A 27,809-nucleotide genomic window follows, 5' to 3' on the forward strand; every position below is an offset into this window, starting at 1 on the left:
CTGATCTACTAAAAATTAGTGCAAAGGTAGTGAAACCAACACGGCAGCCTTGTACTTTTATTTGAACTTCTTAATTTTAAACATTACAGACGCTTGGACAAACTGTCTGGCCCCATTCCCCCTCTCCTAATATTTCAAATGGACTGCTCCTCTTTGGCTCGTTGTTCCTCTTGCTCAAATAAATAAATAAATACATAGAAAGACGCAGATTTATGGTTTCAGGTGATGGAACAGTTTCTAAATGTCTCTACCGTATTACAAACTGTGTCCTAAAATGTCATTGTATTTTAGCTCCTTTCATCACCCTACAAGTACAACTACCCATACACCACAAAGTCTAAACTATGATCATAAAAAATATTAACAATGAGATGTATTATTAGCATGACAAGCCACAGTTAAAGTGAATATAAATAGAAGGGAATTAAATCAATATTTTACATCTCTGCCAAAGGAACCGCAAAAGAGCCATTATGTAGCACTAATTACACCTATAGGGCCTATCTTTTTAAAAAAAATCTCATCTTCTTTCTCATTTGAATTCATTGAAAGTCCTGGAGTAGACCAGGATCGCCTGTGCAGCACCTCATTTCACTGAGTTCTTTATTCCTTTTATGTCTGCTTTGAACGTTTATTCTCCCCTCATTTACAGGCATATGTGGCTCAGCAAGGTTTCCTGCAATGCCGTATTCCCCCGACATACATAAGAACAAAACGGCTTTAAAATATGCAATGATCCCATCCTATGGACATTTACACCCTGAACCTCGTACACTCGTCTCCGAGCATGAGGTTCTAGTTTCCTTCTCTTCAAAATAGTTAAACAAGGCCTCTAATTTAATGTGATATAACACTTTTGAAGCACAGCGAAGAAAATAGGAGCAAACTTCAGCTCACTTTGCTGACTCACCTGTAAACACAGACTATCCTTTCATTTAGCTTGAGGTAACTCATTGTGGATTGTTTGTGTTGTTTTACATAAGAAATAAATGTTTCCAGCCTCAACTTATTTCTAGAAATTAATTTAAAAATGTTGTAGTTTGACAAAGAAAAAAAGTCTAAATATTTTAATCTTTAAAAAGAAAAATCATTTTAAATCCCGGACACAGTGGTTGGTGTTAGCCTAATCCTAACGTTGTGTTACTGCTTCGTTGACTTTCTGCATCTTAAGGCAATAAGTTAAAAAACAACAACATGATTTGCATCGTATAAATTTGTCTCAAAAACGACATTTTTAACTTATCACTTGTTTATTTGTCATCAAACAGTAGATGAATTCTGCAGAAAACAGCCGTTAACTTAGCTGTGTGTGTTAACACATTTACCATACATGTGAACATATTTATTGATAGGGAAAAAGGTTTATCAAACTAAAGTGCCTCTCGACTCTAAAGGGACTCAATTAAATGCAGAGCTTTACCTTGCAAAAACATGCAGATATGCTGCACTCTGCATAAATGCATCAATCAATAGAAAAATTGCTACAAATATTAGAATAATTGATCCTGAATGATTCAGGAGAAGGGAGGTCTAAAGCCCTGCAGGATATTAGGTCGACAAGGCAGCACAGCTGAAGGTCAGTGGACACGACAGTAATGACAAATGTCTCCAACTGGTCAGGCTTTACTTTGGCTAGTAACGGGAAATTACCCTTCTCCATCTCAGGGAGTCTGCAAGGAGCTTTACAGCAGGAACCAATCAAGGTGTAGTAAAAACACAGTTGTTAATGTCTAACCTGTAATAAAGAGGCTTCATAGATCCATCATCAAAGGATTATTTATATTTTTGGTGTTCTTGCAGCATTTTCCTGATGACAGAGGACAAAATAAAGCTAAAAATTGCATTTCTGAGTATTTCTTCATCTAAATCGTGGCAAATCAGGAGCAGACGAAAAAATGCCGTTTAAAAAAGAGCTTACATAGAGAATACAATTGAATCGGTTAGTTCAAAAGGGGCCCAAGTCCACAATTTTTCAAAATAGAGATATTATATGTTCTGTGGTCTTCAAAGGAAAAGCTATCTGATTATGTGCAAAAAAGTCCCAAGTCCGTTGTAATGTGTTGACTATGCTTGACATTTAAAATGCACTAAGTGCAAAATTCCTGGAATTGGGCCTCTCTTGCATGGGTCTTGCTTTATCCCATAGATGGCAGCACTAGCTATGCAATATGGCAGCGCCCCTGTTTAATTCAAGAAGGGCCCAAGTCCAGAGACTTTAGTTTGCTAGTCCTCTGAAATTATAAAAGTGAGGTGCTTCATATTATAGCATTTGTAAGCTATGAACTGGTGCTAAATCTGGGTAAAGTATTAATCATTTGGTGTAGCCTCCCTTGAAGCTATGCAATTAAAATCATTTCCTGGAAAAACAAACCTCTTGGACTTGGGCCCTTTTTGAACTAGCCACAAGCTCCCAGCTTCACTCCATTCTGATGTATCCACTTGTAGACAAATGGATGCATGTACATCTTTGTTTTCCTCATCTGAGCTGATATCTGGCTCAAAACCGCATGGCTGGATAGCTCCAATACTGCTCGGCAGTTTTGTTGCACCGGTAATGTTAGACTTTTCTGCTACGATAACTTCAGTCAACTTAGTTTATATTTTTTGCTGCATTCATTTGAGTTTTAGCTCACCATTTTTATGCATAATCTTAAAACAAGAAAACAGTCCATATGAAAAACTAGCAGTGATTTTAATGCTGAATTACAATATAGAATCTACCATGAAACTAGTTTCTGAACAAAACCACGTTCATGACAGCTGCATAAATCAAAGAATGCTGCAGAATCGATTTGGTTTTTATCCTCAGAACCTCAGAAACGACAGAAAACCTCACCTTTCAAATCACAAAAAAGACTTTTGACATATCTGTATCCAAATAAAAGAAAAATTGAAGTCCAAATCCAAAACACAGGAAAGGAGGCTTTTGTCCTCCTAAGAAGAGAGATAGAAAACAAAACATATTTAGCCTTTGTGGACACGTTACGCCTTTTAGTTGACAACTTTGCCAAAAACTGTTCAAAGGTTGAGGGGTTTTCTGGCCCCTGCAGGTGCACGAGCTGAGTTTAGGCAGGGGTGATGTAGCATGACACATTTTGTCTACAGTCGAGTGAACAGCGGGAAGCCATGAGTGTCCAATTCCTCTTTTCCAAGCACAACAGGGTCAAAAATGCAAGAAAATCTGTCTCTCATCACTGCTGTAAATGTCCACCTGTGTGCTGCTGATGCTGGTCATGATGGGCTGGGAGATACGCATCAACAAAAAGAGTGAATAAAGAAGCCAAAGGAAGATCTAGCATTCTTGCACTTTCAAAAAAGAAAATGAACCGAGGAACAATAACCTAATGGATGTCATATGACAGTTAGGAAACCTAGCAATGCTTTAAAGTAGCTACATTTTAAAAACCATCTGGATATCAATGGATAGGGTAAAATGAACACACGGTTTGCAGCACAAAATGGCTTACTAGTGATTAACCACACTGCTCTGGTAGAGAAGGCTTTTGCCAGGGATTATTGACCATCAGTCCTTTTAACGAAAGAGAAAAAGTAAGAAAAGAGTTTGCTTTTATTAGAAATAAATAAATGTGTTTGCAATCATGAAGAATAGTACTTTAACAGGTAGGAGGAATACATTTCTGACAGCAATGCCCGAGTACCTACTGTATATTTGAGGGCAACAGATGAACCTTGCAACTTGAGCAATGCAGCTTCAAAGTCTACAATGATTGAAACCATTTTTCATTTAATACAAAATAAGTTACTAAGAGGTGAGTATGCCCGAGGAAAAAATAATACAATGTGGGCTTTTCTATTGTAGAGAACGCTACTAAAACCAAGAGGGCAAAAAATACTAGTACCAATAATTAATGAGTTACAATTCATGAGATCAGAACTTTTTCTTTTCTTCTAAGGAGAAAAAGGTAAAATTGAACCATTTTGTAAAACTTTTCAATAAAGGCGGGAAATCAAACAAATTGAAACTTGCTGGTTTTAATTTGAAGGAGATTTAAGCCATTTAAAGCCTGATTCACACCCTCATATTGTAGCTGTTTTTAATGAACCCACTTTCACTGGTGCTTTCAGCGGGCCAGAATATCCTTTTGGCAGATAATATGAAATACATTGTGTATGTCAGCCAGTGACCTTGGGAATCCTGAAATCAAAATGTCAAGACTTTATACTTTGGACTGTCTGCCAGCCCTCATTAAAGAACTTAAACCAAACGCTCTCAGAGGCGCCGTGTCCTTCAGCACTTTGCCTCCAAGTTTACCTGGTTATTGTGATTCTATGGAGAAACGATGCAAATCTTTTTAAAAGAACTGTTGTGATGCAGATTATCTCACCTACCTTTGTTATGCTACAGCCTTAGTCTTCAGTGGGGTCATGGCTGAGGAGAGAGGGAAAAGAATGAGATTTCAGACTCTGTAAAACAGTTACACTGGCATTATTTTAACTTTCATGGCCACTTTCTTCTATATCAAAAAGGCTTTGTAGTTATTATCCTGCCTCTTCCTCCTCCCCTCAATCTCTGTGCACCAACCTCGCCATGGCTAACAGGAAGCAGAGGGCACAGCGCTTTATTTAATTAGTCACAGCAGCTGAGTGCTCATGTGGAACCAAACAGGGCAGGCAGATTGGAGAAGCGAGATAGATAGGCATTCTCCCACTGGGCCTTTCCTGTGCTGTCAGAGAAGAGCAGATTACATGACAGAAGGGGAATTGGGGGAGCAGGGGGGTGTTGGTAGTGGGTGTTGTATGGCAGGAAGATGTAAATGGCGCCTGTACAGTCAGGTTCATCCAAGAAAATAGATTGCTTTTGCCTCTGAAGTTCCTCTTTTCTCCAACAAAAGCACGCTTTGCAGTGTTTATTGCTAACATGTAAATCCAGCGAGAGTGGACTGGCGCTGCGAAACACAACTCAAAGAGGTCCGACAGATTTTATGAAGCGTGGCAAAGCTCATTATTTCAAATTATTTAGGGTCTGCGGTTTATCTTCCATATCTTCTGACACTGATCAGGTGTCTTTCTCCTCCTATAACCTCTGATAGTCTGTGTAAGCTGTTCAATGTGCAGAACAGTCTTGGTCAATTTATCTCTCAGCCTAAAGAGAGTTAGGGGCCAAAGGAGAAAACACAGCCTCGTCATATACAAAATAATGAGGAAAAACGTACAAAGAGTATTTAGAGATATGTTTAGATTCAGAGCAGGAACGTTTTGATTGTTCCGAAGGGACGGAACGTTTTTTTTCTTTCCAATTTTCTATCTAGTTAGTTATTCTTTTAAAAAGTTGTCAGGGTTCACCAAAGGAGAAGACAAAAGAAGAAATAAGACAGCAATAAGTCCAAGAGCAGTTCGCAAATGTTTTGAGTGCAAATACTAAGCAATGGTTTGTAGAGAGCTCTTTTAATTAGCACTCCTAGAGTTATCCTGTGACCCACATTTAATAATGAAAGAAACACGAATGTTCTATTTACATATCTTTAGTCGTAATGTGTGACCGTTGAGAGAGCCCAGGGGTTGGGAGAGTGGTGCCAGTGAAAGGAGGCATGTCAAACTGAGCTGCCTGGGGCTGCTTTTCAATGCCCTCTGCAGCAAGGTGGAATGGTATATTAGTGACTGTAAGTCTGTCAAGCGGAATTATGTTATAAAGGAGCTGTATGCAGCTTTTTATTGAGCCTAATCCTGTTACATCACACACCAGGGTTGTTTTTTTCCTCTTTAGATTTAGGTTTGTATCAATAAATAATACAGTTAGGAGTGTGTTTGTTTTTTACAAATTCCAAAGGAGGGTTGAGTTTCTAAAAAGAGTATCAATATTTATTTCAGTACTTTAACATGACCAGAATACTAGCTTTGTGCAAGTTTACTCATGCTCCCACTAATCATTGGCTGACAGGTTTTAGCAACCACCTTCGATTGCTCCGTTCGATGACTTACAAAGAACCAAATAATTCATGGGATCTTTTAAAACTTTGCACAAATGGTCAAAGGCAATTATCCATCGCCGCTGGATCCTCTAAAGGTGAGATACATAGCTCATGAGCTGACACTGCAAACTCATTGATTTCTTATGTGTTAACAGTGACTGTTTGTCCTTTCTTCTCTGTGGTATGACATGTTTTAGTGAATCCTTTAATTCAATGTAACTACAATCTGATTACAGAGGGCATTTTGTGACTTAAGGAGGAAAAAAAGGGCGTCAGAGCTCCATTTCAGTGCTTTCTGCCAGCGGTATACCTTTGTGTAACAAACTTGATATTCTCCAAACTTCCTTCTTCACAGGCTTTTTTCAAACCCTGCTCTCTTTTTCACAGGGTGTGTCAAATTGTGCCTTTCCATTGATTCTGCGCCGGTGAAAGAACTGGGTCACTAGCGCTCTCTTCCAGGCACTCGTGCATACAAACTGAAGCCAGATTCTGACAGGAGCTCCACTCGCATGACGGAAGCCATTTCTCCAAAACACATGACGGTTAGATGACTGAACACGTTTCAAAGGGAAGGTGAGGCATGAAGGCAGCGAGAATTGCGTGTCGGATTTCTCTGAATGTGGACAGACATTAGTGCATAAACAGCTACTTTCGCTGTCTCTTAATGGTCTTTTCAGAGTTGCCTGTGTGTTTTTGTGTCAAAGTGCTGGCTTGAGTAAACTCCAAATACATCCAGGATGTGAACTATGCTGTTTGTTAAACATTATTTGCCTCTGCTGTGGATGCAGCAAAGAAATCCCACTGCAAATGAATGAGCACAGGTCCCTAGTTATCACAGGTTATTGTTCCAGCTCGGCTGGCTTTGAAAGGAAGGTACACTCTCCTTTGGACAGCTCATTAAGATAACACACAAATGTGGCCTGCCATCATCCTAGGTTTATGAAAGTGAGGCTCATTTTAGCTCCTTTGTCTCACACAGGAACCTTTGCCTTTGTCAGCGCAATTGGAGCCAGATGGCAAAACAAAGCTGCCTGTCTGAATTGCTCAGAGAATGATCTCATAAAACAGAGCCATTAGCTTGACTTCACAAACTCACCGCCCACCAAATCCACCTGGACCACCAGGTGCATGGTCGACGCAGCGGAGAGATGAGGCAAGAGTGGCTACCAGTTTCAGTTTCATCACTGGAGTACAAGCACATTACAGTTCCCAGCTGTGTACTGTTTTTTTGTTTTTCCCCCAGCCACTTGAGCAAAGGGTGAACCATTAAGTCTTGCTAGTTTTGGGGCAGCTGACCCCGTTTCCGTCATCAACGGGTGATGAGAGAAGCTGACTAAATAAAAGCCATTGACCCCCTTCATTTATGGATTCTTATCTCTAATATTTTGAAAATCACATGCTTTTAACTTTGGTGTTCAACAAAAGAATAAAGTAATAAATCAGAAAAAAACAGAAAGTGAAGGGAGAAATGTTTAAGTCTTTAAGGTTTAGCCACTGAAGAATGTTGACAAAACCTTTGCTTAGTATAATTAATTCTTGACACAGGGATATAATATTGCCAAGCTAGATATTAATAAAACAGAATTCCTAAACGCTGATCGATTAAAAACAAAAACTCAAATACACAATTCACATATAAAATTCTTGCAATAATCCACTTATGTTGGTTTTGTGCCACTTGTGAAACCTTATAGTTCTTTAATTAGCATGTTATTTGTTTAACGTGCACATAAATATTATTAAAATATACCGGTACGCAGTTTTAGGAGAGTTGTATGGTAGGCCCACCAATGTTTTCTGGTTAAGTCTTTTGCAAAACCCCAAACTCAGCTAAAATACATTTACAAAGAAAAAAGGCTTAACTGACATTTTTATTATGCTTAAACAGAAACTGACACATTTTAGAGGAAATGGAATTAAAATGCTAGATTTTCCTTTTTTAGAAGGTTCAATTTAAAACCAATGAACCAAGAAAACATTTGCAGATAAGTAAGTTTGGTAAATTGATATACTCTTCAAGACCATTTGTCTTTTGTTTATTCCATCTTCTCCTCCCACCAAATAATGATGAAGGCTCTAACACTTCACAGAAATACATTTCACTAAGATGAAGAAGAACATAGCTACATTTTCTTTCTAGAAAATCTTTCCAATCTCACAGAACTGTAATAAAAGAGATAGTTTAGGACATTAAAGATTAAATCATTTACTAAACAAACAAAGAAAATACCGGCCTTTTCTTACATATTTGTCACCTGCTAGTCAAGAAAAGCTTGAAAAAAACTATTTAGATAGTTCTGACACAAATCCGTTAAAAAAGTTTAATCTGAATAGAGTATGGCTGACTCTGTCTGCCTATTAAAGTTCATTTTTTAAATCCATATTCTTCCTCTAATAACAAAAAAGGCTTCTTTTCTTTAGCAAATCAAATTTTAAATTAGCTTTTTACAAAAACATTAAAAATTCCCTTTATGTGAAAACCTGATCATTGTGTTCCAGGTTGGAAAGGCTAAACAGAGAGGGCAATCTTTTAGTATTTATTTATGTCTTTAAACCCAATACATTTGTGCTTCCTGTTTTTATGAAAAACGAATCAAATGACTAATTCATTTACACTTAAACCACTTAGGAGAGTATTAGTCAAACACACATATCTAAACTGTTGAATGATGTGATGAAAACATGTGGAAATGTCCCAGAAAAACATGTTGGACCCCTTCAGAAAGAAAGAAATTAATAAATAAATAAAAATGTTTTACTGGTTTCACATGATTCCTACTTTACCATTTTAATTCTTTGCTTATTCAAGTCAGTTTGTTTAGTTTGGTAAATTGTTGGAAGGCGACAAAAAAACTCTTGATGACAAATGTTATTGACAAAAGATATAAAATAATTTATTACCAGAGACAAATTCAGACAAAGTATAATGAAAGAGAATGTACTCAAATATGCCACTGAGTCATGGACAACAACTACAGGCTCTGTGTTTTTTCAAAGCGTTAAGAAATCAGGGTGTTGAAAATATAAGGAGAACTAAAGCAGCATTTTCTTAAGGTAATAGAAAATAAGTTAAAAGAAACTCTGAGACTACCAATAAAGAAGGAAAATGACCCAAGAGGAAAAAGCTAATACAAAGAAAATGTACAAATCCTATATATATAATATTTCAGAAGAAATATTGTTAATAGATTTAGTGAAAGTTACAGCTTATTGCCTTTCACATATTTAAATTCCAACTATCTGTTTGTGGATGGCTTTTGGTATGAGCACCACCACAGACACTGAGGTTTTATAGGTTACTACAACTCTACAACTATCTGAAACATAAAGAAAAGATACATGTGAAGGTTAGACATTCTGAAAGATTTGTTGAAATTTCAACTTTAAATTCTCTTTTGGGATGGAATTGTGTGCCCATCAAGATCCAACATTTTTTGTCAGAAGGACACCACCCAAAAACTCAATCCTCTGATCTTGAGACATAATTCCACTGAAAGTGCAATTTGTTTTTCTACTGAAAATATCAACTTCTTTCTCAATAAAGGTGTTGGGGACACTGCAAATCATCTGGCACTGAACAAAGTGTGTGTGTGTGTGTGTGTGTGTGTTTTTGTCAGCTATCGTTCTTACCATTAGATTTTTGTTGCTCCAGATATGTCTTTTACTTTCACATTTAGCACACCCCCCTGCTGAGCTTCATCACAAATCACTACGCTTTCTCTTAAGGAGTCATGTCACATATGTCGCTTTTAGCTGAGCCACAAATAAAGATCTAGCAAACCTCATGTGGCTCTGAAGCAAGGCATTGAATGAGGATGATCAAAACATAGAAATCTGCCTCCCTTAAGCTGCTTTGAATTTTTCCTTTGACCTTGTGACATTTAAAAAAAGGTTCAGAGTACAGGAAATGTAGAGATACATCAATTTAAGAACTGCAATTCAACTAATAAAAAGACCACACATATTATAGCACATATTCTTGATACTGCCACCATGTGGCGGAATGGCAAAATCCTTGATTTACTAACCGGTCTCGGTCTCGTCTTCGTCGAATTCTTTGGCTTCTTCCGCTGTGAAAGAACAGAGGAGCCATTATTAGCATAATTCAAGGTACACAGAAAGGTACAATACTTCATCAAAAATCTACAGTGAGCTCATCTTTCACTGTTCAAAGTGATGGCAGAGCGATTTGACTACGAGATTGTCGTACGATAGACGCTACCTGCAACCCATCATGCGCTCAGGAACAGGCCCGCATCCACCCTTTAACCTCTTATCCATCCCGTTCACAAAGACAGTAATCACATTAGGCTTTAGCTGCGGGCTGTCTGAAAGCCCACTGTCAACAGAGTTAGGGAGACAACCCAGTGATGGCTGTCACACACTCATACACACAGGACAGGCATAAGAATATTCACACACAGGCTAAAGATAGCCTGTGACAGAGTATCCAAGGGGCAGATATGTATTCTGTGACATGATTCTTATCTCAATCAAGCCTAGAATTCACAATTTAGTGTCTGTTATTGGAGATTAAATTGATATTTGGGGGAAAAAACGTAAATGTCAAGGCAACACAATTCACATGTTTATATTCCTGCATGCCAGTGCAATTATATTTGACTCTGACAGCGGAGACTACAATCCTCTGGGGAAATTAAAGGGAGAAAAAAAATCCAGCCAACGTATGCTGCTCACACCACAATTCTGCGTCTGTCTTCTACTTCTACTGTGTTTGGAAATTATATTACAAAAAAACCAAACATTTTAGCATACTGTGCTTTGTATACCATTTTATATCAATACTCAACAGTTTAACAAATGAAAGCAGAGAAATATGAGGTTGGCCAATCAACTCCAGGTTCTGTGGGGATTTATTCCCTCTGTTTACTGATATAAAAAGCACATTCTGTTGGCAACGCGGGGCTGAATATTAACTCCACACTGATAATACTCTGCGCACTTTAATAAAAAAGAATTTTTTTTTTTAAAAAGCACCTTGAAAAATGCAATTTATATACATTACTCCAGACCTCAGAACGGCTGTGTAAATGTATCACAGAAGTCTGAGCCTCCCCCCTCTCAACAACAGTCCTCCCAGTGTGACAGCACTGAGAATACCTCAGGGAAGAAGACTTTGAAGGGAGAGTGAAGCTCATTTAAGGGCACCTTAAAGTGAGGGTGAAGATGAGGACATCCACAGAGAAGTGAAAGCTGACACATTTGTCTGCATCAGTGTTACAATTTTATACTTTTGCCGTCTGCATTTACGCAGAGGTAAGAAAAGAAAGTTAAAGACCATTAAAGACCCACTTCGATCATCTTTGGAGCTATTTTAAAAGCGTTTCCAGTGGTCTTTTAATTATGCTTATGCCGTTTTAGCCGAAATGAAAAAAATTGTATTTGTTTTCTAGGACATAGTTTCTGCAGAGCGGCAGTAGTACATAAGAAATTAGCCTTTGAGCTGTGGGTGGCCCCCCCTTGCTGTCACCCATAACTGAGATATCTCTGTTGATGCAGTCTCCCGCTAGCTTACAGCCCCTCACAACGCCAGTCTTACATTAGTGGTGTAACAAAACAAAAACAAAATAGAGATATTGGAGCTATCCAGCCACCAAAAGCCAACTCAGACATGGAAAACAAAGACGTACATGGATCTAGTTGTCTGCAAGCGGATGAATCAGAACGGAGGGAGCCTGTGGCCTGCCAAACAGATTTTCAACAGAACTATTCTTTTTCAAAATGCATTACATCATCTGCTACTTATTCACATCAAGTGAAACAAAAAAATACTCAGAAATGCAACTTTCAGCATAATCGTCTTATCACATGTCCTCCATCATCAGAAAACAGTCACAAGAACATGTTAAACACACCAAAGAGGCCGTCTTTATCAGAGCGGGTCTTTGAGAGAAATAGCTCCTCAGGGAAGTCTGGCCTCAGGGATGATTCTTATTGTTTCTGTTTTTTCTAAATTGATGCTAAAACTTCTCAAACACTGCTGAGACATTTTATTTTATTCCTGCATTTTAAAAAAAGTACAATGTGTTCTATATAGTCCTAATTCTAAAATCAAATGAAAAAAAGCTGCTTCCGGTCATTTGTTTTGGTTTCAGGTTGAATAAACTGCCGCTATTATGTGTCCTTTTACATCGAGCAGAATAAAATGTCCCATCTGTCTGTTACTCCATGTGCATCAACGAGGATAGCTTTTAGCTCGAGGTGAGCCTTCTTCACCTGAAGGTTGAGTTGTGTGAAACAAGCGCACCACAGTGGTAAAAGCCCACAGGGAAAACACTGTCTGCTTTATCACCTCACACAGGGGAAATCTGTCCCACGTCGATTACGCATCATCCCTAGAGTAGGTCTGATTGAATTACATGCTTGCTGGAATGTAAAAGGAGCTTTAGAAGAATGGATCACTGGCTCTGGATAGGTCATAGAAGGCATATATTAGAAACCTAGCCATTGTCATTATGTAAAGTTGGCCAAAGGAATGACTGAATGGAGAAATGGAATGACTGAGAGAAAAGAGTCACGGCTGTGAGAGCCTTTCATTGGCGCTCGAGCTGGGCTTTTCCTTCCGAGTGCTGTATCGCAAGCTGCTCTGCCGTGATTCACACTCCCATGCTCGATACACATTATGACAGCAAAGAAAAAAACACTTCTCCACTTTTACTGACCCCTCTATCCTCACTACCTAGACACAGTGAAGAAAGAGTCAACTTCAATCTGACCAAAGCGGAGAACACCATTAAAAGATAAGACACCCACAATTAGGGAGCACAGCTCTGCTTCCTGCCCTCCCAGCATCCCAGGATATGTGCATGGCAAGCCTATTTTAAACCCCTGCACTTCTGTTTTCATACACTATCACTATATCAAGAGAATAACAGTCAGTATGATATGAGAAGAAGTCTGAATCCCCAGCTTTCAGTGCAACGCAGGGAAAACCCTGTAGACTCCACAAGCATTGCTGGCAGGGGACAAAATAAGATTTAGCATTTCAATATGGCAGACAGCGGATGACCACATAATGAATCCCGCCTTCAGTGTTACGGCTCCAGGCGAGACAAGCACCCCCTTATAGTGCCCGCTAAAGAAAAGGATCCCAACAAAGCTGGGAGGCCTGTGCCCGTGGGAGGGGCTGCATTATATTTTTTCTCATTCCATTTCATGTGTTCCATGCAGCTATTTACTCTTTCCTCTGAGTCTGTGTCACTTCCATATTTATTTTTAAACCTCTGGGCCCCGGTACAGACTCTGACTGACCTTTATTTAAATGTCTCCTCCACTCTGAGCAGATCTCATTACAGCAGAGCTAGTGGCTTTGCACTATCCATCTCATTTCAAAACTTTCTAGTTGCACTTGCGGCGATACTCAGCTGTTTTGCAACCCCTAATTACTGTACCCGGGTAATGATGTTCCTCTCTGCTGACGATATGTGTCCCACCATGCGAAATCCTGCCCATATACATTAGGCTAAATTCCCTCTGGATTCCTGGAGTTCCTTGAGCTGTAAGCATCCCGCCTCTGCTTTCTGCTCCGTCTGTCTTTCTCCCATTGTGCCTCCCGCACGCTGCTGAAAGCACGCCGCATTTCATCTGATGGATTGCTGTGTGAGAACTTTAGGAAACCGTCTCGCATTTTAATGAATAACCAAGGAAGGGTTGAAAGGATCTCGGAGCGTAATAGGTTATTCTTTACTAAGCAGTTTAATAGTGTGTGCAGAAGGTCAACATAGTCCAACAAAAACAGGAAATTGTTTCATTACCATATTATGGTTCTGAGTGCAAAAAGTGCAAAGTTCCCACTGTTCTGATTTTCATGGTTCATACCACTCCTAATGAAACCAAAACAGTCCCAACACATGCTTTCCTCCAACTTGGCATATTTAACCAAAGAATTCCTAGGGAGTCATCACCAATGAGATGATCACAGAAGGCTGAAGGGACGCCTTGTGTGTGCGGCCTACCTTCTCTCCTGGCCTCCTCACAGCTCTCCTTGATCTTCCTGCGGCAAACAGCGGCCAGAGCGACGAGCAGCATGAGCAGACACACGGCCAGCCCGACTGTAACCCAGAGAGCCACCGGGGGGAATGCGATGTTCTGACCTGAAGCAGAGAGGGCAGAGGGAGAGACGAGCACAGAAGAGAGAACCTCATTATTCACTCTCGCCGAGCTAAAATAAGAGTGCAACTGTCACGGCAGCATCCATCACCATTATTCTGCCGTTTGGCAATTCTGCTATTAAGGCTTCTCGTCATGAAAATTATAAAAAATCTAGACCGCAAGACTGGTGAAGCACAACATGATGACACTGATAATGACTTTTGCTATCATTGTCACAACTAGCCTTGACTTTCAGAAACGGCAGGACAGTCAGAGAAAACATAAATGAGTATTAACTCTTGCTTAATGTGAACAGAGAGACAGCTTCTTCACTAGTGTCCAATTAAAAGCCCTTCAGTTGAGTCCAGATGGCAGCCAGCTTACCAGTCACACAAGACTGTGATGTCATTTCACTCAAAAAGCCTTGGCATGGTTTTCAGTGGATGCCGGAAAAAAAAACGATCACACCCCCCTGCCTTCTGTTACACATGGAAAAAATATATTTCGCTTCAGTGCTCTGTTCTTTTTAAGATGTCCAGCACTCTTACTGTAATAAAGGAACATTTTGAAGTTTGGAGATACCAAAATAAAAACAAAGAAAGCTTGCAATTACATATTAAAAAAAAGATTAAATTGTCCTTTATACGAAGAGCTTTTTTTCTAGCAAGCATGTGCCATTAGACTTTTGATAAATGGGTTTCCAAACTTACTCAGTTAAACCAACAGCAACTTAGAAAGCGTGTTTTGGCAAAGTGATAAGGGGAAGTGAATTCTGGTCAGCGGGACACAAAACGATGTCGGACATGGCCAAATTTCCCTTGGGTGTTAAAACTGAACAGAGGGAAAGGCAAGAAGAAAACAGCAGAGCCATTAAATATGTGTGAGTCTGACTGTAGCACAAACAGAACTCCTTCACAGAGCTTGCTCTGGGCAGAAAGAAAAGAAAAACTGCCTGGAAAATGAACCCCACTGGAGATGCATAGTGATGAATCACGTGTAAGGGCTTGATGTGAACTGAGGAGACAGACTTTAGTCCCTGCTGGTCAAGACTGAGCGCAAACAGATGCATTTTTGAAAAAAATCAAATGGAAATTAATGCAATTCTGCTCATTCCTGAAAGTATCTTAAAATAAAACAGAGTGTTGAGGCTAACCTAGTCAACCTTTAAGGTCACCAATTGGCAGAAATAGAAAATCTGCTATGACATTTCTCATTCCCAAACAATGAATCCTAATGACTTCTGGGGAGTCGCAGGACTTTCCCTACGAAACATTGAGGCGTTTTGGTTTTTTTTCTTTCTTTTTCTTTTTTAGAGTCATGACAAACTTCTTTCTTAACTTTTTATCAAATGCCACCAAATTAGAACACATATTACTTGTGCAACTCTGGTTTTAGAAAAACAAATAAATAACCATTAAAAGCTAATTAGCCATTCTGAGCATTTGTAAACACAAGATCGTGTTATATGCAAACTTTAGTACTTATGTGACTACGTTCAACCTCACAAAGGCACCTGCATGACGGTGCGCCCTCTCCTATGGGGACTTTATCAACAGACAAATAAAAGGGAATCACTGCATTCACACCATTACTGTCTAGGCCACAACAGTGTAGATTATGTTTTAATATGATTTAGCCTTTTGTAAACCAATATAAAGTCAGAAAAATGAGTTTGAGAGGGAAAGAATCCTTAAAAACGAAATTATTGACATATTGTTTTTCCTAATGAAAAGCAGGGTAAACAACCCAGCGTCACATACACAGGACAGAATTGAAACGTCATTCTGCCATTTGGATGAAGCCGTGTTTGTCAAGAAAAGTAAAAATAAATGTGTTTGGCTTTTGTACCGAGTAAAAATGGCAAAGAGTACTTTGTTTGTATTTTTCTTTTTTGACCATTCTCGCTCTTGTTGCTCTCACACCTTCTCAGCTCGCTCTCCCTCCCTCAAGCCAGGTTGATAAAGACAAATACCACCGTCAGATATCACTGCAATACTGAGGCCCAAAGGGCTGTGGGATCATATTTTTCTCTTTCTCTTGTTTGATGATGTGATTTTGTTTTTCTCAGAAATAGATTTGTCTCTAATGGTTCTGTTTACCTATCCTCCCTCCCTCCTCTTTTTTCTCCTATTTTCTCTGTGCAGTAACAGCGTCATCCTTGAGGCTCAAGGGTCACGTTACAAGGAGTGCGCAGTGTTAATGAATTGCCAAATGATTTTCCTTTGACTAAATCACAATAAAGAAAAATAAATCTTTATTAGCAACAATAGTGATGAAAGGCGGGGCTTATTTCCATCCATCCATCTTCTTTCGCTCATTCTGGACCAGATCGCAGTCTAAGCAAAGATGCCCAGACTTTCGTCTCCCCAGCCACTTCTTCCAGCTCCTCTGGGGGGAGGAGCCTCCCCAGGGCCTCCGCAAAGGCATTGGTATCGCGATATCAAGCTGTGCATTATGCATATCACAACAGTCTATAAAAATTGTAATAAATGGTTACCTTAAATGTGCTAAAACAATCTTATGGCAGCTTGAAGTACTTAACTATTCAAGCAAATCCCTTTATGCATTTGACCAATCAGATGGACCCCTTTGGTGTTAGATACCCGCCTCCTATGTAGACGAGGGTCATTTGGAGTATAATTTAAGTATGTTGACTTGTTTAAATCAAACTATGGCAGTATTATGGAAATAATGTTTTTTGTTTTGTTGCCATTTGTTCATGTACCGCAATTTATAGTCGCAATATTGATCACTAATATCCCAAATCGCAAGTTTTGCTCATGTCGTGCAGCCCTAGCCCAACCAAATCGAGCCTGTACCTCTAAACTTCCCTCACAAACTGAGGCTCCTTTCCTCCCGGAGAGGTGACGTTCCATGTCCCAAAGGCCAAACTCCATAACATAAAGCTGGTATAGTTGTTTATAGCAATACATTTTACATCAATTTTATATCATGTTAAGTCGAAATAGTGTATATAGGTGTAGATTCTTCTTTTTGTTAAATGTTATTACTTTTTGTATTTTTGCCCATTTTAAATACCCGTTCATTCTTTTTGCACATTGCTGTTGTTCTTCTGTTTTTGCACTGATCTGCTGTAGCAATTGAATTTCCCCAACGAAAAAGAATATCTCATCTTATCAAGAATATATATATATGATAACGTTATATATTTTTTACAAACACGAAAATGTCTTCGTCTTAAATTTTCTTAATCTCGTTTTTTTCTCCTTCTTTTTCAATTATATAAAAGAAGATAGCAAAACACATTTTTTGTATTATCAGTCAAGAAAAATGCAGAATGGGCTAATATTTGATGAATCAACGCCCACAGGGTCTAGTTGTCAGTTTGAGGGCACAGTGAACCCAATCTAACCAGCAGAAATGAGCATCTGCCATCGGATGATGTTAACATATTTACTGATCTGCCAAAAGCAGTCAGCAAATATCAGCTGGTCAATTTGTGCCCGCTGCAGTACGGCTTTCCATTGTTGCTGATTCAAACACACTATGTCAGGTTAAAGCCAAAGACAAAATTGAAAAGAAAATGTGCACTGTCAGTATCAAAAAATAAAATTATGCTGTGCAGAAAGCAGATGCCTTTTGTCATTCTGTTTTTCCCTCAGCTTGGTTCCATAAAACTACATTGAGAGCAGAGACTCTGGAGTTTGTGTTTTCTATATTTCAAACAGAAGTAAGACTGAATATTACAGAAAGTTTATTCTGTTCCCTTAAATAGAGATCTACTTCCTGTCATGTCTAACAAAGAAGGAAAAGATGTGTGTTTATATACTTATCATTTGTTAGAACTAACTGCACACAAACCATCAAGAGATGTTTAGAAAATTAGCATAACATCATATGTTGGTTACTCGCCCTTCAAAAAAATTACGGTAGAAAAAACTACGCCTAAACTTACACCCACAATAAAGTCTGAACTAAAGTACTGTGTTTTTTTTTTTTTTAAAGAGAAATTGACTAAAAACTGTTAATTACCATCTCTAATTCAGTGTGTAAAGTCAAATGAAAGTAAATAAAGTTTAAATCATTGGACAGTTTACGCATCCTTGCCCTTAGACCCTCCTTTTTGGCAAGAAAAACTCCTACAAAAATGGATTTTGGGGAAAAAAAGAAGAAACCTCAGCAAAGTCCACACGAATGAGGGATCCTCTCCCAGGACGGACAGGCGATGAACCAGAACTCCTAAAGAAGAATTAGCTTCTCTAATTCTACAACTACATGTTTAAATAGTCCAGCAACGATGTAAAAATAAAAGCTTTCCTACCTATTCTAGAATCAATAATTCTACTGTGGTGTAACAGCAGATCAAACTTCTCAATGAAACAGTTTTCTAGTTAGACACTGGTGGTGTACATGCTCTGATTTGATGGGATCTAGGAGAGCTCTTAACCTGCTCATGCTGGACACTTGAACCTTTTTGCCCAGTGTATTAAAAAAAAGGATTTTTTTGGTGCTTTATAAATGAATGGGATGAGCTGTTAAGTCAATTTAAAGCATTTTAATGCTTGTGAAATTAAATGTCAGTAAAAATAATAAACATTTGTATCACAAATTAGTGATGAATGCCACTGAAAACCAATTACAATAGAGAACATCTAAATGACACTATTTAAAGTTCATGCTAATAAAATGTGGGGATACTTGTTTTCTATGGGAACCAACTAACGCCTGCTTAAGTAAAAATAGATATTTAATGGTGGTAGGCAGGAGAATGATAAAACACCACCTCCATATGGAGCTCCTAACACAGGGCCCGTCGCCAGAGAGAAATGAATCTCCCTTAGTCTCAGGGAGACAGTATAGGGGAGTCGCAAGGGGCCAGCTTAGACATTGTTCAGGCTTCAGCAAATGTGTGAGCCAAGATTTGCCGGCATTTTTACAAGCCTGAGTGTTTTCTCTCGAGCACCTTTGGTGGAATAAAGTGCTCCTAAGACTCCCTTGCCTGTCATCTTGGTTCTGCTACATGAAGACAGGGAAGATCAAAGCTGCTTTCTATCCAACTGCCACCTTAGTTTTACCTGCCTGGAAGAAACCTAGCCTCTTAAGCTGGGACCAAAAGAGAATAATGTCCCTTGACAGAAAGATGGCTTCTGGCTAAGAAGAGCCTCAAGGCTCATTGCCGACAAGCAGAAAAGATGAGGAAGAGGAGAGGAACAGTCACTTAGGTTTTTCTTTAATTGACAGGACAAACAAGCTGTCTTTATCGTGGCTGGCTGTGAAAATAAAGGAAAGGAAAGGGACCTGGGGATAAAAACAGTCCATCACAGAGGGGGAAGCTGGACTGAGGCCTTGGTTGATGGCCCTGTCCTAAAGGAAGACATCCAGCCAAGGAAATGGTCAAGGCCAGAAACCTAGAAAATGTTTCTCTATATCTACCCAACAATGCCTTACACAGTAGAAATAAACAAAACAATATAAGGAAATAAGGTTTTAAGGTATAAAGAAACCATACAGAGAGATAAAGAACTCTGCTGTGCTCATACTTAACTGACACTAGAGAGAAGACTGATGCACATTTCTTTAGCGGGAGCAAAGTCACAGATCCGAGTGATTTAAATGTCTTTATTTATGCCCTGTGCAGCACACACAATCACACGTCAAAGAGCCTGGGAGGAACAATAACAAGGCTAATGGAAAAACGATGGCCTTGGTGTCAGAGGACACAGATTAGCCAGAACAAAAAAAAAAAAGAAACAAGCATGAATTATTGGAATTACGCTGAACAAATGACTTCATTTGTTTCAGCTCCAGCGTCAATTATGAATCTTTATAATCAACCTCCAAATGTCCATCAGAACAACCAAACCTATCCTACCCAGACGCTGGAGTGTGTGACCTCAGTCGCACCAGCTGTTCTTGCAGTATTTTTAGGAAAGCCTCTCCTCACCGGGAGAGGACACATAGCTGACTTATGAAGGGAAAACTTGGCAAACTGAGATGGATATGGACAGCTTCTGTCCTCTCAGCATCTTCGCTCTGAACCATCGTTCTTTTTTTTTTCTTTGCATTTCAATAAACTGCTTTTCAGGGAAATGCTACCTCTGTGTCTTATTGGCATGCAGAAAGATAATGCTCTCATCTCGAGGACGACATTGCGTCTATTTACTTACACAATTTGTCTGACATTATTGCCTTCCCCTTGACACAGTGAGCTTGTGGCAAACACAAGTATATGATGCACAGACTTGCACATTAAAAAAGAGGAATAGCTCTGCATTTATGGGAATAAAGTCCTTAACAGCCCCTTTTCTTCTCCGTAGGAGAACAATAAAAGCCATCTGGTGGTGGTGGGGGGTGTTATTGAAGGTACGCTGGAGAGGCAGGTGAATGAGCTAGTGGGTCAGTGAAGGTTAAAGTAAGTAAGGATGTAAGTGATCAAGTGATCCAAGCAGATGAAAAAAGAATGGATGCTAAACTCCAACAAAACCATTTTGGGATTTCTCCTCGTGAGCTATTCTCCTCACACTGCACTGGCCTTTCTTCAAGTGGCTGCTGCCTCAGAGGTCACAGGTCATATTCCTATTGTGCAATACTCAGGATTTAGGATGAGGAATTTGTGCGGGAAGGGCTCCTCACCTGTGAAATGAGGCGGAGTTTAATCTGACTGATTCACACGGAAGTATTCCCGCTTGCCCAGCGGATACACAGCAGTCAAAGAGTAAAATCAGACATTGAGATTGGAAACAACTGCTGATGAGCCAGCATTAGAAAACTGGAGTGTGTGTGTGCATACAAAACAGCTGTCCAGGCGAATAAAAGGATCAAAACTTTTGTTTTTTTGTAAAGGAAACCATGTAAAATGAATTAATTTAGCCAAATAGTTATATCAGGAAACACGTTTGTTTTAAATTGGGTAACTTCCTTTTACAATAAAACACCAAGTGTTATTTAGAGAGAAGGTTTTGAAGATCAAAACTCTGATATGATTATTCAAATGAAAAAAAACAAACAATCTGTTCATCACTAAATGAACATTTAATATTATACTCCAGTCAGACTTCTTTTTCTTTTAATGATAGTGAGTTTGGTGACGAATCCCTCTGCATGGTGGCATGATTGCCTCTTGTACGTGAAAATGTTTGTCAACAATGGCAACAAAGGAAACACAAGCTTTAATATATATGACATGGATGTTAGTTAACCCTTTAAAACCAGTGTTGACGTCCTTTCATTGTATGCAAGTCTTCAACTATTTACACAATTACCATAATTTCAGCCGATTCTAAAGCATAGAAAAAAAGCAGCTTAGAGCTGATATGCAACACTTTACAGTAATGAAGTGGTGACACAAACAACGTAGATCAACTGAGTCCGTCCTGGAGAAAAGTGGCTTTGTGCACTTCTGCAATACTTACCGAGAAGGAGGGTCTTTGGGCAGGGATGCCCAGTTTAGCTTAGTCTGTTTAGTTTAGTTAAGTTTAGCAATTACCTATTACATTTAATGACTGATTTCTTTCTTATACAACTATTGTTGTAATAGTGGGCAATATAAATAAAATGAATGGAACTTTATGTTAGTAATGTGTTGCATTTCGGTGCATAGCTGTGATTAAAAAGCAACATTTCTATGTGTCAGAATAAGCTGATTCAAGTTGATCCAGTAAAAAGGTTGGAGAGTTACGGAATGCCAAAGAGCGTGTTATTGAAGTGTTACCAATGACATCTCTGGTGCTGAAAAGTTGAAGAATTATTCAACTGCATGATTTAGATGCTGTGGCTAAGATTTGAGTGAACTGTTAAATATTAGGGAGCTAAAGCTATTTGAACAGAAAGGGTTAATGAAACAAATATACATGTTTGAATCAGTTGCAGAAAATACATTCCAGGTAAAACTGTATCTTAGAATCCGTAAACACTGGCCAAGTCTAAAGGTGAGAGGTATAATCAGAATGAACTTCATATTAGTAGACATGTATGCCTTGATATGGATTTGAGAACTGTATTTATTCGAATACAGAATGGGTTTTAAATGTCATGTCAAAGAGCACTGCATCAGCTTACTGAATTTTAAGCGGTGACCATATCCCTCAATTCAACCATAAAACAAATAAAACATTTGCATGTTCAGACAAGGCTAGGAGAAGAAATGAAGTCAGATGAGTCAACAGACAGGAGCAGACCAGAACACAGAAGTTTGAGGACTATTTTCAGAATGTTCTGCAGCTCAGACACTCAGCACTGGCACAGATGAAAACAAATGATGGACCACAAAGCAGACAATATGCCCACAGTTAATGTCCTAATGAGAGGGAAAATGCACAGTTGAAAGATGGACATAACCTAATACTTTCCACTGGAACAAAACAAACAAAAACAAAAACAATGACAAAGCTGGATTTGCAGTCAATGACAAAGACTTGAAGGCATCTCACCCTTTAAAAAAAATAAACAAACAACACACACACACACACACACACAAAAAAAACAGTTTGTCCAAATTTGTAAAACAAAAACTTGGAAAAAAAAGTAGCAGAATCCTCATAAAAATACACAAAGCTTCTTTAGAAAAACCCAGTGCACTTGCATTTCTAAAACAATGACTGTCGACTTCTAATTATCTGCACAGAGTGTTATGGAAGAGAAACTAAAATGTTTAAAGACTCACTCCAGTCATATTTTGATCAATTTTTTATCTAGAACTAAGCTTCTTCAGTGCGGCACTAGTTCATTGTGGGTGGGACCTTTCACACAGAGAAATACCCCCCTTTTCCATTCTCCATAACTGAGAGCTCTGTGCTTAAGTTAGCTTAAAGCTTCTCACAACCCCAACCCAACATCACCCGTACAAAAAATGACGAGTAATTTCCAGTCGCACCGCTTTGAGCCAGATGCCAGCTCGGATGGGGAAACAAAGACGTACATGGATTCATTTGTCTAAAGGAGGATGCATCAGAATGGAGCGGAGCAGGGAGCTTGTGGCTTACCGATTGCAGTACCTACATCACTGCTAGAGGCGTTTTCCAACTGCATTTTCTGTCTGCTCCTGATTCCCAACGATATGGATAAGGAAATATTTAGAAATGCAATTTAAAGCTTAATTTTATGTATACATGTCTCCCATCATGAGAAAAATGCCCCAAGAACACATTAAAAGCACCAAAAACGCAGTTTTCATTGAAGTGGATCTTAAAGAAGATTTGAATTATGTATGTCATATTTCAATGGTTTTTTTTATTCTGCCATTTTTACATAAAGACACAAAAGTCTTAGCAGCTAACTAATTGTTTCTTCAATTGAATGCGTGTCACTACGTTCTGCAACACATTTAAATACAGATTAGAATGTCTAGAAATAATGTCTTACATGTGTCATTAATACTAATTTTATCAATCTACCTAAAAAAAGGTTGCTAACCTTTTTTTCTTAGAGAGAAGACGTAAAGTGTGGAACAAACATCCAGCCAGGCTGTCTCCCAGCCTCTTCACCAGGCCTCCAGCCCCGCTGGGGCCTCAATTAAAAAACTCCTCTGATGTGTAGTAACTGACAGAGAGTCCATCACTTCCGCACATCCCTCTCCACTGAGAGCAACATTAAGATGTTGCAGGCAGAGCAGAGCGGAGGATCGATTTTCTGTTTTTGGAGGGCTACTCCTTTTTTTTATTTTTTTAAACTAAGCTATCGTCGCATTGCAGATTGAACTTTGGTGCAATAATCACTTTATAACATTGTGTTGGTCAAAGTTTTAATTAGCTTTAAGACAAGAAATGCCTGGAAGGGATTTACTGGCGATGTGTGGGAGACAATAATTAGTGACGGCTATGACTGCCAAAACTGTTTTTCTGGCAAGTTGACACTGAAGACGAGAGGAGCTGACACCAGAGTGACAAAGATAAATGTACGAAAGCAAAGGAGGGATGCCTGAACTACAACTGCTTCCTCTAATAGCAATAATATTTCTTGTCCTAATCAACTACTTGGATTGCAACAAGCTGGGAAACAGCAAAACCCTTAAAACGCATGCAATGACTCCAAAACAGCCATGTCATTTTCTTTTCCTTGGGATGTTTTAACTACATTGTTAACAGTCAAACTGATGCAATACAGTAAAGTAAAAATATGAACACTGTAAATAAATCTGCAATCATAAATGTTTAATAGTATTCCAACATAAATATGTCAATTACTCTGCATGCACTAAATGTGCAGCTGAACAGTTTTGCAGTTTTTCATGATTTATTTATGGAAATGTTTAAAGTCACCCCAAAGAATTTGTATTTGGCAAGTCTGAGAATCATGAAGCATGACATGATATAATACATTAACATGACAGTGAACTAACGACAGACAATCAATACGTTGATATTGACGTTGATATAGACCATCAAAACTTGCGAGCGAAAAATAAAGTTTAACTGAAGTAAAAGTGCACGACTTCCATGATTTCTGCCTCTAGTTGCTTTGCCCCGCCCTTGGAATTCCTGGCCAATGAGTGAAGAGATCTTTAATCACACGGTTTTGTTCACAGGCTTTAGTCAGGAACAGGAAAGTCCCTCTTGACAGCAGTCTGAATACAGACCAAAGGCAAGGTTGGTCCGGACCAAATTAAGTGGACTGGGTCCGGACCAAATGGATTTTGCAAGTCTGTTTAAAACCACCTCAGCTCTGTTTGCTGGTGTGAAATTTGGGAGATCTTTTAGCCTGTATGCCTGCAGAAATACACCACCACCCCCTCAAAAAGGAGAGAATGTTGCTCATTTGTAGGTAAACTGAAATCTCTATTCACAGTATGATGATTGTAAAAAGCACTCCAAGAAACTAAGCCCTTTAGCATAAAGTACGAGTAAAACAGTCATATATATGCATTTAGGATTTGCTACATCCCCGAAAGTTTGTGGTACTAACCACTCAGCCAAACATGAGATAAACAAGCAACCGCTTTATATTTAATTTATTCATTGAGTTTACGGTCAATATATAGAGGTTTAGCTTTAAACTCATCAAGCTCGTGCATATTCTATCATTTTCTAAGTTCTCATTTGCATTATGCCAGTGGGAGCGGAGAAAAAAACCTTTTAATTAAGTAAAGAGATGGGCTCGTTGTGCATGGAAATAGCTTATGCATAAACAGAGTAGAGAAAAGGTAAGTAATATGTTGTTGCAAACCACTTGAAAGCGACTAACATTATTTTGTGATAGTTCCAAAGGCTGATTGCTGCTTAAAATCCTATGCAGACACCATGAAGAGCAAACCTGATTGCTAAAACTGCATCGGTATTGCATCAGTTTAGTGCAAAGTGGGTGTCATGTCATGCAGAACTTAAGCTTTAATATGACACTCATTGAACCACCTATTCATGAGTTAATTTGGGTTAGGAAATTAAACAGATGTGCAAGCTTTTCTTTTTCTCTACATGCTCTTAAGCTTCTTCATTGATCTTTAAATGCAGTAAAGCTCCAGCAAAGAAGAGGGTTTTTTTTTTACTTGGTGTTGCCTTTATTTTAACTGAAATAATTTTGATGTTTACTAAAAAAAAGAAAGCTTTGTTTTTAAAAACACAATTCGTTTCCTGTATTTGTAACTAAATACAGCATGGTTCAAAATCTACAGGAGCATAGACGTTAATAATTCTGAATAAGAACGGGATGTAAGCTAAACCCTGTGAGACAAACTTTATTCACAACTTAAAAGAAGCATCTGGACCTCTTCAAGGAGCTCAAGTTCTTAGTATGTTTCTCCCACTGCAGCATTACTAGGAGAATATTTAATGACAGATTTTTTTAAAGACATTTCTCTGCCTGAGGCTGTCATTATAAAACAGCATTTCTCATATTCCTCAGCTGCAGCCTTTGGTGAATATGGCAAAGACAGATGAATATTCTCAGAACATTGATGTTGGATGGACTGACATTTCCGTGCAGGTCAGGAATTCCCTCATTTATTTATGCTAAGACCAACATGTCCAAAGAACAAAACAAAACAAAAGTTACTTTTCTACTGATTGTGGTAATAAAAAAAAATGTAATTAATTAATTTGCTCAGTGTTTCAAGTTTTTAATGCGTTTCTGGGGTTTAATCCCAATTCTCAACCAAAAACTGAAAAACAATGTTTATGTTACGCAATGAGAATGTTACCCTTATTTATTCATGCACAGGACAGTTCAGTGAATTTGCACACATTTTGCATGGTCACATTCACTACATTACCTCATGTGTCGTGCAACAAGTTCCAACATAACAAATCCTATTAGAACTTGACTGTAGATGGCTTCAAAAGGGGAAAATAATTCAATAATGTCTTTTCTTCAACAAATATGTATCTATTAGTTTAGGCAAATGAAGAAAAAAATAGAAATGATTAAAAAAGGTTATTGTTTACCACACTGTTTAATTAAAGTCTGTATTGGCCAATTTCATGCATTTAAACCCATAATCACTTCCTACAAATTACATTTACTGTGATATTTACAGACTCCCTCCAATAATGATGTTATGTCACCATCTTTGTTAGAGCAAAACATTCACATAAGAGGTTTCTAACATCTTGTTCTCTCAATTCAGAAGCCCAATCAGCTAACTGGTGATGACTGAGGATTTATGCACCAACTAGTCATCTACCATAAGCACACAGTGCAAACCACACACAAGCTAATTCAAGGAAGCACTGTTTGTGACCCACTTAGACTAGGGGTGTGCCAAAATATCGATATGGTGATATATCGTGATATTTAGTCCCGTGATTGATTCTCGATGCGTCATTATCAAGAATCGACCTTTTATATACGTTGATCCCTGCACTGTACGCCCAGACAGAAGCTATGGTTGAGATGGCGCCTGGGACAGCAGAAAGAGAGGCATCCCTGCCCTCAGGCCCCCCTTCTCCTCAAAGCAGCGGTAGACGAGCGGCGTTTTGACGCTAAAAAGCCTGTGGTTCTCAAGAAAAAACATGAACATATAAACATACATCGCATGCAGCTTTTCCCCATACGTTTTGTTCACAAAGATGTTTACTTTTAGAAGCACTTTAAGTTCATGTATTTTATCCCTGGTCATTTATTTTAAAAGCAGTCTATGTCTTAAATAACTTAAAGGAAAGTTCCTGGCTACTTGATTTAATTTTTCGGGGAGAATTTTATTTTTGCACTAAAAGTGTCATTTATTTTTAACAAAGACACTATTATTTGTTCACAGAATTGATATCTGATTTACAGCTATTATTTTTAAATAATGCAATGGCTATGGCTTTGTTTTTCAAAAGTTAATACCAATGTGCCTGGCAGCTACTTGACTTATTCATTTTTTATCCTGTTTACAGCAATTTTGTACTAAATAATGGTACTGCTGTTCATGTTCACTACTGTTTACACTGAATTTTACAGATATTTCGAAAATGAAAGTTGTCATTATTTGTCAAAGACAGAGTATTACTGATTTCAGCAATGTTACACAAAAGTCTGTTATCATTACACTAAATAGGACACAAGTTGTTCCATATCATTGTGTTTAAAAACGAAAAAATAAATCTGGAAATATTTTCCAAAAAACAGTTTTCACGTTCTTCTTTCTTAAAGTTTGATATATCGTGAGTTGTTAGAGATGATATATGGATTATCACATTATCACTGTATCGTGATAGTATCTTTATCATTTATTACCGAGTACCCAGTGATTCCCAGCCCTAGCTTAGACACTGAATTCATCACTGCTCCAGGTGAAAGACGGTAAAGGCAAAGAAGCTGCCATCGGTGGGTGAATGTGTGTGGATGGGTGAATGGGACTGTGACTGTAAACCGCTTTGAGCCTTAAAGACC

At 38.5% G+C, this 27,809-nt stretch overlaps 1 protein-coding gene across 2 annotated transcripts in view; it reads right to left on the reverse strand.

Annotated features, from left to right (window-relative positions):
* cd276 (CD276 molecule) overlaps nt 1-27,809 on the reverse strand; it is a 75,061-nt gene that overhangs the window by 8,781 nt on the left and 38,471 nt on the right. The window contains exons 5-8 of one of the 2 annotated variants that reach the window (XM_023953621.1): nt 13,907-14,044; nt 9,959-10,000; nt 4,351-4,390; nt 2,560-2,934 (exon numbers count right to left, since the gene is read on the reverse strand). In XM_023953621.1, coding sequence (XP_023809389.1) covers nt 4,356-4,390; nt 9,959-10,000; nt 13,907-14,044 — 215 coding nt within the window. In that variant the 3' untranslated portion in view covers nt 2,560-2,934; nt 4,351-4,355. Of the gene's footprint in view, nt 1-2,559; nt 2,935-4,350; nt 4,391-9,958; nt 10,001-13,906; nt 14,045-27,809 lie in introns of those variants that run through there. The other variant, XM_004067295.4, reaches the window with a different exon arrangement.

This window comes from Oryzias latipes, chromosome 3 (assembly GCF_002234675.1).
Source record: "Oryzias latipes chromosome 3, ASM223467v1".
Classification (NCBI taxonomy): domain Eukaryota; kingdom Metazoa; phylum Chordata; class Actinopteri; order Beloniformes; family Adrianichthyidae; genus Oryzias; species Oryzias latipes.